The sequence below is a fragment of the Grammomys surdaster genome, unplaced genomic scaffold (assembly GCF_004785775.1).
Source record: "Grammomys surdaster isolate TR1022 unplaced genomic scaffold, NIH_TR_1.0 134, whole genome shotgun sequence".
Classification (NCBI taxonomy): domain Eukaryota; kingdom Metazoa; phylum Chordata; class Mammalia; order Rodentia; family Muridae; genus Grammomys; species Grammomys surdaster.
The window spans coordinates 3568127-3586996 of NW_021604592.1; the positions used below are offsets into that span (position 1 = coordinate 3568127).

The 18870-nt window shown below is 37.6% G+C and overlaps 1 protein-coding gene across 6 annotated transcripts in view; it reads right to left on the bottom strand.

The window, feature by feature from the left end:
* The window catches only part of Cadps2 (calcium dependent secretion activator 2), a 501414-nt gene that overhangs the window by 290577 nt on the left and 191967 nt on the right, over window positions 1-18870 (bottom strand). For 5 of the 6 annotated variants that reach the window (XM_028762525.1, XM_028762526.1, XM_028762523.1 and 2 more), the window contains exon 4: window positions 6079-6159. In XM_028762525.1, the coding sequence (XP_028618358.1) occupies window positions 6079-6159 (81 nt within the window). Of the gene's footprint in view, window positions 1-3719; window positions 4041-6078; window positions 6160-18870 lie in introns of those variants that run through there. The other variant, XM_028762528.1, reaches the window with a different exon arrangement.

Below are 18870 nucleotides of genomic sequence, written 5' to 3' on the forward strand. Positions count from 1 at the left end.
ACTTCTGAGTTTTGAAAGCCCACAAATCCCTGAGCTTGAAAAATCCACCAATCCCTGGGCTTGTCCATAGCTCAAGACTTGAAATTCCACCAATCTCCATCTTGGAAATCTCTATCCTTGAATACTCTGCCCCACTCCCCAAACACTATATAAAACCTGCGTCCAGCTGGTTTCTTGCCTTAACATAGGCAGCTACCCTGCTGAGTCTCTCCCAATAAATCTTGGTTTATGAGCTTTGTTGTGAGGTGTGACTTTGTGCTATTCCTTGGCTCTCAGCTGCCAGAATACCTTTCCTTTCAGAGCTGCAATACATCTACTGGGGAAATCTTTCCCCTTAGAGCTGAAACTCTTATAGTTAGTATGTTCCCCTAGAACTGGAGATAGTGTTAGTTTTGTAAGCTGTCTTCTGTGGGTGTGAAAAACTGAACCCATGTCCTCTGCAAAGGTATCAAGTGCTCTTGACCACTGAGCATCTCTTCAGTCCCTTTTTACAAATTAGACAAGTTGTAAAAGCTTTCTGAGAGAAACAAGAATCATGTGAATGTCAAAAATGAAGCAGAACAATGCAGGGACAGATCTGATCAAAGCTAGAAGGAGTGATGCTCATCTATAACCAGCAGGCCAGGTACTGAGTTATACTTCCTGTTTACTAGGGAGTCACAGTTCCTGTTTACTAGGGATTAAACATTACAGACATAGAGGTTACAAGTTACCTTGCACAATACTGTCTGGGAGAGATGCAAATGTTTGTCTCTTAGCTAAAATAGTCCAGTGGCTACAATCTATGTGTGGATTTTAAATTAATCACTTTTGTAACTAATCCAAAAAGTTAAAGAATGTCCAAACACTTTGTTTCTTAAGTTCTCTCTGGAATATTTTTACTATTCGATTTGCCCATTGATAATAGATTGAATAATATACTATATTTTCATTTTGTATTTGTGTGGAATTTATAATTTTGTTTTTCTGAAAGCTCAAACACACACACACACACACACACACGCACACACACACACACGTATATTTTTAACTTCCAAGGTGTTGCTTTATGGAAAATTAGTATGAGTACATGAAAAAAAACCTGTTTAACTATTGCTAATCACACTTCACCATCATCTCTCAAAGAGGAAACTGACAGGCATTTTGAAAATAAATGTATTATTTTTAAGTTTTGTGGGAAACTGACTATATTCAAATTTTATTTATGAAAAACTCTTCATAAGTTTTCTTTGAAAGCTTTGGCATTTATTATTTTATTAATTAAATATATTATTTTATTAACTTCATTTAACCTGCTTTTGTGGCCTATTGAAAGCAACAGAATCAATCAGATCAGCACACATGTTAAACCTGATCATTCCTGTGACTGGGATTACACAAGGAATTGTTTTCAAGTTGCTTAACTGTGAGATTTTCTCATACATGAAATTCTAGTTTGGCCCCATGTCTCCCCCGGCACACTAGTGCCTCTAGCATGACGTTATATCCTGAATCTGGAAGGTCTCTCTCACTGTTGCTTCCTGCTTCAGGTGCTCTTGACCTCTCTCTTTCCTTTCCAGTCAGACCCTTACTACTGCTGAGTTTCCCCAAGGTGACAAATTTTTGCTTTCTGTTTCATAACTACTCAGATTGGGCACCTTTAATCCCAAAATATAAAATGTTCGAAAATCCAAATGGCTTAAACACTCTAACGCCACACATTTAATGTGGGACGAGTACAGTCAAAACATAGGTGCACCTATGTTTTTAGAAAGTTCTGAACGAAACCACCCTAAGTCCATGCATCTAAGGTATGAGACATAAATGTAAGAGACTCTGTGGTGAGACTACTGAGGTTACTTACACATACAAAAACATGGTAAACTCTGAAGAATTCCAAATCTGAAGTACTTCTGGTCCCAGTCACTTTGGACAAGAGTCCCAAAGGCAATGAATGTTCTGAGGTACATACATATATGTATTTGCAAATTCAGTTTCCCCTACCATATTGATAGCCCTGCTCCATTCAAATATGGGAGAAGGCCAGAGTCTTACAAATATGTTAGGAATTTAGTCCTGCCAGGACTTTCTGCAGATAACATGTAAAGACTCAGTCATTCCAGAGACATTCATGGGGGCTCGTGGGGATGGTTGAAGGATTAACTGCACTTGTTGCTCTTGCAGAGAACAGAGGTTTGATTCCCAGCACTCACGTTGCATCTTACAACTGTCCTTAGCTCCAGTTCTAGAGGATTCAGTGCCCTCTTCTGGCCTCTACAGACCTCAGGCCTTCACAGGCACACAACACACATATGCATGCATGCATACATACATACATACATACATACATACACACATGTAGGCAAAACACACACATAATAAGATATTAATAAATATTACAAACAAGTCATTCTTTTAGCATCTGGCATATCTTCTGCTCCAGGTCGTTGGAGTACCACCAAGAAGATAATGGGCAAAAATCCTCTCTTGTTATAAAAATAAAAACATAAGTCTTAACAAGTATTACTTAAAGGTCATTTCTCATTGTAGAAAATACTAAATATAACATGGAGAAAAAGTCAGGAGTAGATCACACTGACTAGACGAGGGATTCTAACATTCGATAGGATTGTCAGGGATGTTTTCAGTGAGGACAGGACTTTAGCGCTTAAAAGAAAATGAGAGGGGATGAACATTGTGTGAAGTTGTCGAGCTCTTAGTATCCAGCTATTTTGTCAGGTACCAGCTTAGAATGCTGCTATGGATACACTTTGATGTTATTAACAACTATAATCAGCCAACTCCGAGGAAATCAGATGGTCTACTTTGGAACATGCCCTCTGGGTGGGAGGCAGCCAATTACACCCAAACAAATCAGAGCAATTATGAGTACTGGCACTGAGAGGACCTCTCCTGAGGTGTCAGCCATTTTTTCCTTCCTGCAAGCCCACCCCTACAGTGGCATGTAACTCTGCCCTGGTTTCCTATAATTGCAGCAAATTCTAGTTACAGTATCAAGTAAACAGAACAGCTTTTTATCTTTCCAGCTTTCAGAAGATTGTTACTAATGCTGGGGTAGGATTTTTCAGGTATGCAGTTTTTTTTTTCTTTTTTTGAAGGCCAATCATTTTTCTGTAAATAACCTCTTACTCATACCTCTATGAGGGGCAAAACCCATCACTGGTTCACTAAGCAGGACTTGAATGGTATATTCCCTTTAGTGTGTCACTAATGACCCATGTGCCCTGAATAAATATTTGCTCACATCAGTAAAAGTTATGCAATGATTTTATGAAGGTGAACCTTATTTAGGTAGATTTTAAATACCTTAAGAACAGGGTTTAAATCCTGGAGAATAGTGATTCTGCGTCAAGACTGTAACATAGAAGTCTTGTCTGAATCTCTTTCCTACAGGCCTGCTCTGCAGCTGCAGACTCGAGGCTATATTTCCTCTTAACTGAATTTCCCAGCTGCCATATAGATATACTGGCAGACACGGGTAGAAACCATCATTCCTTCCTCCCTCTCTATCAGGATTCTTGCAGGTTCTGTTTCTCTAGAAAGCTTACACTATACAGGGAAGAAGCAATCTGAGTATCCACAGAAGATGGCTGGAAGAATGAGAACAGGTCTGGGTAAAGGCCTTGGGGCAAGAAAGACAAGGGGCCATGAGAGCTGAGATGAACTGAGCAAGGGCCAGAGCTCAGTCATAAGGAAAGCAAACCAATCACACAGCACTCTACAGATCTTGAAAGACATTCTACTGTCACTGACATGGGGGCTTTCACACGGTTTTGGCAGAGACTCACTGGCTGTTGTGTTGCAGGGTAGAATGGAAGGTGAAGGACTAGCTAAAAAGATGGAACAGTTACCTCAATGACTGAGGCAGAGATAAACGAACCAAAGCAGAGGAGGAAGAATGGTAACATCTGTCATCTTCTGGAAATACTTCAAAAGTGGCAGCAAGCAGAGAGTGGTGGCTTGTCTCTATAGTCTCAGCACTCAAGAAGCAGAGACAGATTACGTTACTCTTTGAGGTTGCCCTTGGCTATAGTAAGATTCTGTCTGAAAAACTAAGTAGAGGTAACATGATTTCCTAAAAAAATGTTGCATGAAGCATGAGAAAAAGAAAGAGTCAAATATGATGCCAAGAGTTTTTGGTTTGAGTAACAGAAAAAAAATGGCACAACTCAGTCATACCTGGTCTAGCCTGGTCACATGCCCACTTGTCCTCTTCTTTCTGCATTGTCAAATGCATGTTTCCTTGGTCATAATGATAACCTTCCATGGGTTAGAAATGGAATTTATCACTTATCATGGGCTCTCTCCCAAATATTATATAAGCTATGCTGAGACCACTGGGTGTCTCAAAGGGAAGCTTTCTTAGTCATTTCTGATCCAATCCTTTGACACTCAGGCCAGGATTTGTAAAATGCATTCTCTGTAGACATGAGCTTGAGAACAAATCTGAGACTTTCCTCTTTATCTGTAGCCATCTATAACATCAATCAAACTGTATTAGAAAAACATGCATGTGCAGACAGGCCTCTGGGTGAACGAGAGCAATTTATAAGTAGGTAGCAGTAAGGATATATCTAGACCTCTCTCTAGATTTCTACCCTTTGGCCTACAAGAAAGGCAACCAGCCTTCTAGACCAGTTCAATATGGGCCTAGCACTTCAGGTAAGACAGTTTAATCTCTAACGTTTCCAGTAGCTTCAAACTTCTGGCTTTCTGTACAATGAATTGCACAATGCACTCTCTTGAATGTTTCAGTGCCTGTATCTAGAGGACAGCAGGAAGAAATCTCCTTTATACTCTGCTCTGTGTATGAATGTCATTGTTTGGCCTCTCATTCATAGCATCTCACACCGTCAGTCATGTGAAGATTGTCCCTCTAGAAATCTGCCTTGGTTCACCCTTGGTTCCTACCAACCCTATGCTCCAATTTCTGTTCTTTCTCTTTTTCTTTCCAATATCTCAATCTGAGGTGTAGCATTAAATTTAGATAGGCAGAGTATTAGCACTCTGAAAATATGATCATAAATATATTTTTCCTTGGCAGAAGTACAAAATGTAGCTGTTGGAGCCAGTATATGGACAGTCCCAGTACTGTAGGAATTTGCTGCCATGGTTTCGGTGGACAGACATATTCGCATTCCGAAGCGAATGCTTGTGAATGTGCATATACACGTCGAATAGGAAAGAGATGGGAGAAGGAGGGGTCAAGGAGGGGGGACAGAGAGAGAGGAGGGAAAAACAAGGGGAGGAAAGGTCACGCAGGGCACAGGGCGAAGGAAGGAGAAAGAAATGGAGGGAGGGAGGGAGGGACAGAGAGATGCTCTACCTAACAAACTACTCAGGTTTTGTGCAGCAGCAGAGGATCTACATGCTGAACAATCCCCCGCAACGTCACAGTAATTTTACTATGAAGAATTAAAATTTTTATATCATTGAAATAAATTCATCTGTCAATTCACACCAAAGAATAGTTGGGATGGCTAAGACACATCCAGGCAAATGCCCAAATTATTAGAAAAAAAAAATTAAGCTTTTGTTTTAAATAGATTTCTGTCCTCAGAAACAGTGGTTATGTAAGTGAAATAACTAGAATTCTAAAAAACAAAACAAAACACACATTTTATCTGTCAGATTCCGTATTATACATTTCAAACTGTATTTTAGACAGTCAATCATTCCATCGAATATTAGTTGGTGCTACTATTTGCCAAGGAGTCCACTGGGAATTTTGGAATTTATGTGATCTTTTAAGGAAATTCTTCTCCATGACTGTATTTTTCTTGGTGCAGTATTAAAGCTCTTCTAGATCTAGTTAGCAGTAAGAAAAGAAATCAGATTCTTTTAAACTATTAGAAAGGTTATCATTGAATTTAGACAACTCGCATATTACATATGGAAACCCCAGGTTGATAGTGTCCTCCATTTAGAAAATCTGAATTCAGATATCTTGGGTTAAGACATTATTAATACAGAAAAGCAAATTATAACTCATGGTGGGCATGTCTGGTTGGCTCATTTTGGTGAACACACATTCAAACAGGTAAAGACATGTCACAGCAGTTAGGATACATAACGTACCTTTGCCATCTTCTCTGCCAACTGCAGGCGGCCATCAAGTTCCCTTCTGATCTGGGCTGCCTGCTCATCAGCGTTATCCAGCTTAAAAAGAGAAGAAATGTATGTGTTTGGACAAATGGTAGCTCAGTGGCATAAAAGCAAAGATTAAACAACTAAACAAGGGTCAGTAAGTTTCCCAGCTACCTCATCAGAAGTCTGCTTGATTCCACTATAGCCCAATCATCTTACTTTTCACTGGGTTTTAGTCACAAAAAAAGTTAAACCAATAGCTCAATTTATAAGGAAATGCAGTTATTGTCATAGCTTTGCACCTAATGTGTTGGCAACAAATCTAAAACAAATCCTTGTTTCCTTGAGGTTGCCATGACTCACTGTCAATCTCCTTCCTCTCATTCTCCTCTCAAGGTCAGCTGGGAGCACTTCCACATCAGTGAATTTCTTCTTTTGTTCTCTTTAAGATGACAAGATCTTGATTAATTTTTTATTTCTTATTATCTGCTTTTAAAAGCACCTCTGCATTTTTTGTCTGTACTAATGCTACACAATTAAAGTACTACTTGAAGGACAATTTCTACCCTTTAAGTCTGAAGCATTGCTCATTCCAGTGACTTATGCTACCAAGCAATCAACGTTCGCCTGTTTCTACAGGTGGGCATTACTTTCAAGTTCCATTACATGGCTTTATATTTGATGAAGGGCAAGTAGAAAATGCAGCCACTGTCTTTAAGAAATCCCCCACTGATATGGAAAATTTTCATTTATGAATTGAAACCATTCTTAACTTCTCCTATGTGTCCTCATGCTCCTCATCCTTCCCAATTACTTAATCATGAGATGTTAAACTGGTGATATTAAATGCTAAATTCCTTCTCACTTCAATCTGTTCTCCTTCTCATCCTCACGATCAAGAAGCTAGACCAAAGAGTATAACAGTATTTTAGTAAAGATACCTAAAATATTTAATTATGCATGTTTGTTGCTGTGTGAATATATCCCACAGCTGTGCAGGTGTTCCTGGATACAAGAAGAGTGGGTTAGATCCCATAGAGCTGAAATTGTAGATGGTTGTGAGTGCTAGTATTTATTTATTCCACAGGGGGGAATACAATAAAAGTATTTTTATGTAAAGGAATCACAGATTTCTCTCTCAGGACATTGTATCTTCAGAAGACAAAATCCTTTAACCTTCACCAAAATGGTACTTACATCCACAAAGATATATCTCTAGATTAAAAGTTTTTACTTAATTTTAAAAGAACAGTTGTTCCAGTACTTCTGAATTTTAATGAAGTTTGATCTGTAAGAGACATTTTACTACTTTAAAAACAAACATCAATGGCTTAACTGCATTTGTCTGAAGATGTAGACAAAGGAAAGAACTGCCACACGGACACTGGAAAGCTAACAGCAGAGACGAGGAGCCCTAACTTTCATGACTACCACTGTCATCTTATGAATAATAAAAGGTCATATTACTAAACACATGTACAAATAAATGCTGGAAACAGAGTGTAGTATAAAAAATTGGTAAAAAAAAATTAAGGTTTATCTGTTGACATTTGGTCTTTTGCTATGTATTATAATGCTAAATACTAGCCCCAAAGTTCTGGTTGATGCCTATAGTCTACTGGGCAGAAGAGAAGCAGGAGCTTTGGTTTCTGAGCCTGGGGTCTGAGGTAGGACTATCAGAGAGAAGAGAGAGAAGGTAGACTGAGGAGAAGACACCATGGGATAGACGAATCTTACAATCATGGCCATGAAGGTTGGCCAGTTGGAGTAGGAATGGCCCAGATGGAACATACCAAGTTACAACTTGGGGTTATTGATAGGGAAGTAGATACTCACAGCTTAGAGGGTAGATATCTGCCCTGCCCTAGTGCTTTAAAGATTTATCATAAAGGTTTTGTGTCTTTTATCTGGGAACTAAATGTCCATGGCAGGGTAGAAATGCCCAGATGAGATTAAATATATAGGACAACACTCATCCCCTTTTAAAAAATCTCATAGAGGATTTAAGGAACAAATTATGTCAGTTTTTTTTCAACATGTGAGACTCTTGGATTAATGTCCCATGTTTTGTCTTATTGTGAATACTTTTGTTTGAAGCACGCTTTATGATAAAATTGATATACTTTTCTCTCTTTCCTAACTCTTCACTTCTTTTTTGCTCTGAGAGAGGATTTCTATATGTTGACCAGAATGGCTTCCAACTCATGAACTAAAATGGTCCCCTTCCCCATCTCTCTCATGAGTACTAGACTTACAGATGTGCACTACCGTGTCCAACGTAGCCTAAAGTGGTAGTTTTTCTGTTGAGAAAATTATAGATTTATAGACTTATGAGAAAAATGAAGGGACTCCAGTGTGCCTTTCTCCAGGATATGTAATACAGTAAAACCCACCCATCTGATTCAGATTTCCTCAGGATAAAATGACTATACAAGTCTGTAAATCTAGCACTATTAGAGTCATGGAACAGTTCTGATCGCTCCGGGCATCCTGTTATAACCACACCTTTCTTCTTCTACCCAACACCCAGCTGGTTAGTTTTGATGATGATAAACTCCCCTTTACACTATGCTTAAAAGTATATTTGACTAAGGCAAAGATGATTTTTTTAAATTTACATGACAAAATAATTTATGTTCCCCAGAGGAAGTAATGCTGCTCAACACTGAAGAGCTGTAGGTCTGAAACCTTTGACCTTTTTGCAGTGTGAAAGGCCTGAATGTCCTGTGAACACCCATGCTCAAAACTAGCATCAATGACTGAAGACTCAGAAGTGCAAATCTGTGGCTACAATGTGCCATGGGACATCCAGCCTTACCTTCTGGCTATAAAGTCAACTACGTAAAGAAAATAAACATTGAATATAATAAAGAGATGAATCTTATGTGTTGAGTCCTTACTTTAAGCATTCATGCATAATTCTTTGTCATATAGGTGGGGTGTCACCTATCCAATTCCTAAGGCCCCAAATACAGGGGTCATCTTTGACCTCTCTTTCTTGGACAGCTCAAGCCCAGTCTACCTACAGATATATAGAGTAATGTGTAGAGCTACACAGTTAAAGCCCAGGCAAGGAGACTTGAACTCTGAATGCTTCACCAGGTCTCTTTTTCCACACGAATTATATGTATATACATGTATATATGTATGTGTACACATATAACCCTTCAAGCCATATTAAACACATCATATTTTGTTAATTCAGCTAAAAACATGTCTAATTAAGAAATAATTAATGATTAGTATGAAAGGAGAGGGAGATGGCCCAGTGAATAAAGTGCTTATCTGAAGACATGAGCTCAGATCCCAGCACATATGTAAAATTCCAGGTGGGATGTGGTGATGTACATATTTAACCCTAGAATCGGGTGGGCAGAAACAAAGGGATTCCTGAGGTTGGCTGGGGAGCCATGTTAGCCAGTCAGCAAGCACTGGGGTCAGTAAGAGACCACATCTCAGAAAGCAGGTGGAGGCTGCCTGAATGTGAGGACTGAATGTGAGAACTGGGATCAACCACTGGTTTCTGCATGTGCACACACATGTATATCACACATACAAGTGCAAACACACACACATGTACACATAGAAACCCAACCTCAAAAAGGAAGTCAAAGAAAATAATTTCTTTGCTCTATAAATACTCCGTGTAACCTAAATAGGAGATTTTGTGCAGATACAAAATGAAGTATGATGTTCAGGAGAAAGAAATATCTGAATACATAAATTACAGAAGTGGGCATTGTCAGATGCTGTTGAAATGGCAGTCCTATGGGCTGAGGTAGGATCCCAGGCAAGTCTTCATTTCAGCAGTATACCCTCTACTGTATTTCATTTTCTCTAATTTCATGGTTTCAATATTATATGCGACAAAAGATTACTTACCTCACAGATGTCTTCCATGGCACTGGGGATAGGACTTTTAGAGAGTGTCATTCAACCTTGACCATAACAGGTGCACAGGGGTACCTCTCACTTCAGCAATGCCTCTAATCTACATCACACATTTTATGACTTCAAGTGTCAAAGAATGTCACTGGCTTGACATATATTGTCAAGACATGTACTTTGTTTTTCCTCGACTTCCTGGCTGTGAGGACACTATTTCCCCATTCAGAATTCTCTGAATTCTCATCTTGAGCCTTTAGGATGTTGTGATCCTGTTTAAAGTTGTAAGTAGGATTTTGTAGACAAATCTGTTTTCCCTCACAGAACTGCTGGCATTTGATAGCTAACCTACGGTTCTTAAAGAGATGGTTTAAGCAAAACTAGTGAAGAACCTATTTTACAGGTGCTTCTCTGGATGGAGAGGCGCCTCTTGTCTTTTATGCTGAGAAGCTGTATGATCTTTGGAACCTAACCCACAAACGTGGACTCCTTGCTCCTCCAGACCATCAACGTGCCCTTCTAAATCCTTTCTAAGGGAGCATCCAGGCCCAAGCTCTCCTGTATGCATGCTCATGGTCATGCTACATGCTTAAGTCCTTGATCAGTCTCAACACTACAAAGCAAGCCAAGCTGTAGACTTTTCAGCTGCTATATGCTTACAGCATCCTAGGAGTTCATACTCTTAAATAATAACATAAAAACTCAATAAAATTATATTCAAAAATATAATTGCCACAGGAGACGTGAAAAGTATTAGAGAGATTTTTCATTCTGCAATGAAAAATCTGTGAGTGGGATCAGCGAGCATCTGTGAATGTGAAATTACTAAAAGTATAGAACTTTGAGGTGTTGATCTCAAACCCTAAACTGTTTTTGCTCAATTTCACTCTTGTTCTGTGGAACAAGAGAAAGCTCCAGAGAAGAGAAATACTTTTCAGAAGAAATGGGTAGGACTACAGAAGCCTGTGGATGTAAAACATTATCTTAAACACAAGGGTATCTTTTTAGAAAATTATTTTTAATTCTGTGTGTGTGAATCTTGGTGGATGTGTGGGTATGTGAGTGTTGGTGCCCACAGAGGCCCCTGGATTCTCTAGGGCTGCAGTAGCAGGTAGTTCACAGCCAATTCACGTAGGCAGGGGCTGAGAGCTGAACTCAGGCCCTCTGCAAGAGCAGCAAGCACTCTTAAACAATAAACTATGTCCCTAGCCTAAGAAAAGCTGTATGTTCAGTATGAAGAGAACTCTACCAAATTTCACCCAACAGATTCTTTACATAGCCTGTGGTAATGCCTTGTCCTTCTAATGTGCTAAAAACTACCAACAAATTCTTGAATTCATTAAATCTAGTCATATATTAATACATTGCTCTAAAAGTGTCCCTTATGGCATTGTTTAGTGATGAATGCTCTTTATGATTAAACTGCTGTTGCCAACCAGGCTGACTGTCCTTATATTAATCTTGTTGACCACAAAAAGAAGATGAATAGTTCTGTTTTTCTAAAGTGACATCTTTGTATATGCTAAGCCTAGTATGCCCCTCTTCTGCTCACTGAAAAAAAAATCAATTACATTTTTCTTTAAACATCCACTCCAATTATGGCATGTTTTTGCAATTATTTGTATCTTGTTAATTTTCTTACCAGTTTGATAAATGCAACGTGACTATGATTTATAGTGTAATATACATTTGATATTTCCCTTGAGGTTAATTCATAGTGGTATACTTTATAACGTTTACTTATAAATCTGTTCATATATATTCCTAAGAAATAATTGATACAAAAAAATGCTTCTCTAAATTCAATTTACTCAGTGCTTTGCAGTTTATCATGTAGTTTTATAACATTTACTTCTTACTTAGTGATGTCCAAGTTCAAATGAATGTCTCTACGATTACGATGTCTCAAAATAGTGATCAAAAGATTTCTTTATTATCAAATTATTTTACTTCACCTGTTAAGACTTGGTCATTACTCAAAACATAAATTATAAAAATAGAATCTCTCTCTACAGGTGACTTATTTACGTTGCTGTGTGCCCATTGTCTCAGCTCTGATTTCTGTCTTGGCTGTTGGCTGCTGCACTCTACTTCAGAGCCTGCTGAGAGTCCCTTCCCAGTGAGGCATCATAGGTTACAGCACACGGCTTCTCCATCTCTCAAGTTCCAGCTCGATGAGTTAATATGAAGAAAAGTTCTTTCCCTACAGTCATCTTGATATGAATTCAAACTATAAACTAAACTCAATTTTAGTTCTAACTCCTCAATGACTTTCTGGAGTGGCATACGAATTTTACTACTTACTATTGATCATGCAGACATCTCAAAATGCGTGAGAGCGAGCCACAGGGGTTAGAAGAGGAAGTGAATGGATGAGAATAAAAACTAAGTAAGAGAGTATGATACCCAAACACCTTAGCCTGGGATTTAGACCCAAATATGCTTTGTACCAATCCACCACTCTAACCTACTGTACAGTTGTGTTATCTACACAAATTGATCCATTTTTTAATCAAACACGCACATTCAAACATTCTCCAAACAATGTGCTTTGTTGGGCCAACTTCTCCTAGAGTGACGCTCTTCTCCCAAATTTTAGTTTTGCTGACAAGTCTCCAACTCATCTGAGAAAACCATCTAAACCAAGTATTTATCAACACTAATCTACTATCCGGAGATCTTCTCACAGTGGTCTTTCACATCTCCAGGATTTATGATCCCTTCTTCCAAATTCAGGACACATTGCTTTGTTTTACATTTACCTCATCCTACTGAAAGGGATGGAACGCATCCATCATTAATGCTGGGATTCAGGCAACTTAATTTTAATTAGAAAATTAAATAGAAAGAATAGAAAGAATAATTCCACTTGTATTTGGAAATTTCCTAGACTCTAATATCTTCTTCCTATAGACTCATTTTGCATGAAGTGACTCCCATAAGAACAAAACTAAAAGTCTGTCCTTTGCCTTTTTGATCACTAAAAATTAGGTATCAGCTACAAAATAACTATCTTTTAGTAATTTCATATAACACAAGAACATAAGGATATGAAGTTATTACCTGGCTCTTGAGAGCCATGTGTTCCCTGTATGATGTTATCTATGAAACCATCAGATAACATCCTGTCTGCTACATACAAACCTTTAAAAGAATTCCCTTATATCTACCTCTTAAATTATTCATAAAAATCTGACTCAGAAATAGCAGCCCTGCCACGGATCCTGGAGAACAGTTCGAAGAGTCTTAAAAATTCATTTCCCAAACCACACTTTCCTTTGAATACGTAAAACAGGGAAAAGATGAATGAGTTAATTAGATATAAAATTACCCTATGTGAACTGAACTAAACTATATTAAATAATGGATCAAAATATCAAAGGCAAGAACATACGAAATTTAACCTGGAATATTAAAGCCATGGGAGTTCTGTAGCCTGAAAGATATCTATATCTATATCTATACCTATACCTATACCTATACCTATACCTATACCTATACCTATACCTATACCTATACCTATATCTATACTCGTTCTACAGGTATACATGTATGTGTGTACACATACCTATAAATATACACCCTTAAAATAATGTTAAATATAGCTTTATAAATTTTTATATATCACAAAAATTGCTTTAGAATTTGCATTAATATTTCATCTTCTAGTACTGGATCAAAGGCTTAGTGGTTAAGAGTACTTGATGCTCTTCATGATAATCTGGGTTCAGTTCCCAGCATTGACTTTAGGCTGCTCTCAATTGCCTGTAACTCCAGTTCTAAGAGACTCAATGCCTTCTTCTGTCCTCCATAGGCACCACGCATGCACACAGTACTCATATATACATGTAAACATTCACATATTCATTCAAAATAGAAATAAATCTTTTAAGAGATTCACCTTTTTACAAAATACTTAATATTTTCATGCAAGTATTTGCTTGTAATATATACTTGACAAAATGATTAAATCTATATTTACATTAATCACCATATAGTTTAAAGTTTAACCACAAAATAAAATAATGTATATAGACACATTTTCAAGATTGGCATTGTAAATTCATCATGACTAATAAAAAGTAAATATGACCATCACTTATTTGATATTGTTAACTATCCTTTAATAAACATTATCTTAGGCCCCAGAGCATTTCTATACAATAGATCTTACGATTGTCCCACTTCAGTGATGAAAATCTGTATCATAGAATGGTTTAAGCCACTTTTCTACAGTCACACAACTGAGAAAGGGTTGGGCCAAGGCATTAATCCCAAGGCATTAATCTCACTGATTGACTCCGCATGTCAGTACAACTGTTTCACACTCTTTGGTTCTGTGTTACACATATCTTCTTTCGGGCAAAGAACCTATCCTCATTTTTATCTCTCCTGAAACTTGACAGGAAGCTGAGTTTTAACCTAATTTGTGGGAAGAAAATTTAGTATCTTGTAGGATTCAGACTGAGGTGTGGCTATGGATGACTGCTTTTCAATTACTATATAAGAGTCCAAAACAACAACAACAACAAAACAAAAAGACCAGAGATAATGGGAAGAGAAAGGCATTGTTAGTATGGATAAAAAAGAAATGAGTGAAATGATGAAAATATATTGTTATAGACAATAGGCTATTGTCTATTGTGGTGCTCTTTTTAAAAACTTGGGACATTCAGAAAGGATTCTTTAAGGCTAGGCCCTACCCATCATAAATCCCAGGGCATAAACTTATATAAAATTTCCCACTTTAACAACTTTGTTGAGAAGATGAGTCCCTGGTACACCTTGCTTGTACAAGGGAATATGAGAAACCGTAGTCTTGAGTTCATCCACCCAGGACCCCAGAAGCTACTGCAGCAATTATTCAAGGAGAAGTGTGACCACCTAGGTGGTAGCAGACCTTGGTATTATTCACTTGCGACATTTTTTTCTGAGCCATATAGAATGTCTGACAAGATCATGGGACTTCTACCATGATTTCAAAGGAAGGCTTTGCAGTTTAGACAATGTGGAACAGGATTAAATTTCCTACAAAGATCCCTGAGAAAGAATGGTGTGTGAAATTGTGAAAGTCAAGTCTAGTCTGCAGTGGAGGCCCTAATAATCTAGAGAAGCCATGACATGCAATGCCTACTTAGTAATAGGATAGACAATAAACGGAGTGACCCTGAGAGAGAAAACATGGAAGGCCTGTTGGAGCCCACATCACAAGACCACCAGCACTGGATATAAGGGAGGTACAGCATTCAGAGGGTATCATAATGGGCTTCATCTTGTTCTGATCTGATCCTTACTTCTGATCCCTCTATTTATTCCTTTGCCAATTAAAATATTTGCTTTGTATCCCTGTTATGTTCTTTTATGTTAGAGGTGTATAAACTGTTCTTTGATTTTTGTATAGGGGTTCACAGTTAAGAGCTTGCCTTGTGTCTCTGAGGAGATTCTGCATTTAGACTTCTGAGTAGTGATAGACTTGTTAAAGCTCTAGGAAATCTTAGACTTTCCTTTATGAGAGAGCTAGGATCTGTTCATGCCCAGAGGTACATTGTTGTTATATGAATATAAAATACCCTCTTATAGGCTTTTGTTTTGAACTTGCTTTTCCAGCTGGTATTTTCAAGGCAGGAGATTGGAAACTTTATTTGTTAGGTCTTAGCTACAGGTAGTGGGATGCTGAAGGCAGATCCTTAGGGCAACTTATGCTTGGACACTGACTTTCTCTCTGCTTTCTAGTTTTCATGAAGTAAACCATTCTATTTAACCAAAACCCACATCTGTTCACTATGATTCTATGCTCAAGCACACAGGATGAATCCTCTAAATTAATTATCCCAACTAAAGATTATCTCTTTAAGTTGCATCTATGACATATTTGTACCACAGTGTTCTGATATATCCACAACTAAAACAAGAGGAAATTGGAACATGGAGAGATTACCTGCTGATTAACATGAGCTTTCAGTCCTTTGCCTTTCTTCTGTTTAACAAAACACATGACCCATTCCTATAAATAAGTTGAAGAAGGGTATTCTTTCTGTAAGCCACATCCAAATAACTTTCTGGAATCCCACTTGGCTCCTGTCATAGCTTTGCTATCACCTGGGCATTACTGCCTGTCACAAGGGAAATTCTAAGCTCTTCCATCAAATTGTGGGACTCCTTAAGCTCATCTCTTACTTCTCTAGAAATTCATACAACATACCTTCCTAATTTATTCCGATCTGCATAAAGTTAGATTTTTCATCACGTTGACCAAATACCTAAGAGAAAATAATTCAGAAGGAGAATTTGTTTCATGATTACAGTCTTTTCAGTCCTTGGTAACTTGAATTAATGTGTTTGAGGAGATTCTTTCTCTCTCCCGTGGTAGACGAGTAGCCGAGAGAGACAGAGGATTCTAAGAGCTACAGCCATCAAAGATACAACCCCAGTGATATAATTCCTCCAGTGAGGTACGGAAGTTCCTAGAACCTCCCTAAATAGTGTGACTAGCTGAGTCCTAACCATTCAAGAAATGAGAGCCCATAAGGTGCATGTAACATTCATTCAAATATATCAGAAGCCATTCAGTCCCTGGCACATTTGTCAATGTTGCTTTCCTTTTTTTTTTTTTTTTGGCTTTTGTTTAGTTTTGTTCTTGTTTGTTTTCTTGTTTGCTTTTGTTTCAGAAATTAAGTTTATGTCCATCTTCTAAAATTCAGGAATTGCCACCATTTAAAAAATGTTTCTAGAGAGGTGATTCTGCCATTCAGAGCTGCTGGGAGTCTCACTCCTTCTTCTAAGCTTAGTGGGCATACATGTGGCATATTCTCACAGACACAAGCATATACAAAATTTTAAATTATTTTTCTAAAAACCTGTTAAACTGAATAAAACTCAATATAGCAATTGACTTTTCCACATTGTTATATCCCCTCTGCTTCTTCAACAGATGCCCCATTCTCCCTGACAGGTAAATAAAGCCATAGAGCAAAGCCCTATGTTGGGACTTTGGGGCAAGTTCCTCTGTGCTCAGTTGGCATCAGCATCACCAAGGAACTGTAGTTGTCGGGCCCACCTGCACAAACTGCTGGACTTAGTCGGAGGGTGCCAGCCCCAAGGAGTGTACAAAGCTGTTTTGTTCTATCGTTCACACAGAATTGAAGAAACCTAAAGAAACCCACGAATACAATTCAAAATCAAATTAAGATCCTGTTATTAATGTCAGCTACATAGACACCCCCATGACACTTGCCACAGTATACTAGAAAACTGTACTAATATCTGTCTCCTGATCACATGAAAATACCTTGAGGGAAACAACCAAATCTTAGTCATGTATCACACATATATATCATTTTCATTTTGCAATATGTAAACATCTCCATTAAAATACTAATAGTACCCTTAGGGCTCAGTGGTTAAAAGCACGTAACTGCTCTCGGAGAGAACTCGAGTTTGGTTCCAGGAAAGCACATGATGGCTCACCACTGTCTGCAATTCTAGTTCCAGAAGATGTGATGGCTTCTTCTAATTCTATGGGTAGGAGATTACATGTGTATGCATATATGAACTCTGCATTTGTGAATATATTCATATATTATAATAACAAGATAACTAAACAAATCTCACTAGCCTTCAAAATACTAAAAATGTATTCTCAGAGAAGACATTATTAATAATATACCATTTTTTAATAGCTCAAAAAGTACCTAGTGTTAAAAACTAATTAAAGAACTGAAAGACTGGATGGTAAGAAATCATTAAAAAGACATTAGATGATGGAAAGATCATCTTTGCTTTTGAATGGGCAGAATTAATATGAAAATTAATGTAGAGCATTAATGTAATATCCGTACAAATTCTGATGTCATAGTCCACAGATCTAGAAAAGATAACCATATGGAGCTACAAAGGAACACAATTAGAAGTATCACAATACAATGCCTCAAATTATACTATAGAACTCCAACGGCAACATTGATATAGAATATTTTCGTTAACAACCAATCATGCAAGATAAAGGCATATCACTCCTCACTATATTTGAAACAGTATTCTCATTAGCAGTTGAGAGAAGCAACACATAGATTAGTAAAAATATATCTCTCAAAGAATTATTATAAAAGAGTCTCATCAGCCTGTATATGTGTTCTCCATTTTAAAGATGGAAAAGTTGAAAACATAACAGCAACAGGCAGGACCTAGACGAAGAAAAACAAAAACATAGGCAAAGAGGCTAAAAGTTTAGAAATGAAAAGCACATTTGACAGAACATTTTAGGAGAAATATTCAGGAATACCCATTATTTTATATTTTAGGAGAGTATTATCACTTGGTAGCTTGAAACCACCCTGCTTTAGCTGGGATCATAGGTGTGAGCCACCGAGCCTAGCCAAAAAGACCAAGCAAGCAAGCAAGCAAGCAAGCAAGCAAGTAAGTAAGCAACCAAAAGCAGTACAACAAAACAAGGACTGAGTCTTGCTGTAGAGCCCAGTCTGCCCTCCAACTCAAGGTCATGTCCCAGGATCTCTGGTGTAGGTGTTATAAGAGGATGTCACCTCATTTAGCAGTAATAACCTTTTGAGTGGCCATACAAAGACCCAAGTTAAGAAATAAAAATGTATAGTTAACTGATGCACAGTTGAATAACTTGATTTATTTACAAGGCTAAAAAACAAAACAATTTTTAGAGAGGAAATTTACTGAATATTATTAACCAGAGACTCAAATTCACTTAAATCAAACTTATTCAATTTATAGTATTAGGCAATGACATGGAAAAGAAATAAACATATTTGTGCGTATTTATAGTTACTTCAATTATAAATTTTAGTATTTCAAATTCATTTAAATCAAACTCATCAAATTTATACTGTCAGGAAATTCTGTAGAAGAGAAATAAACATAGTTTTAAGT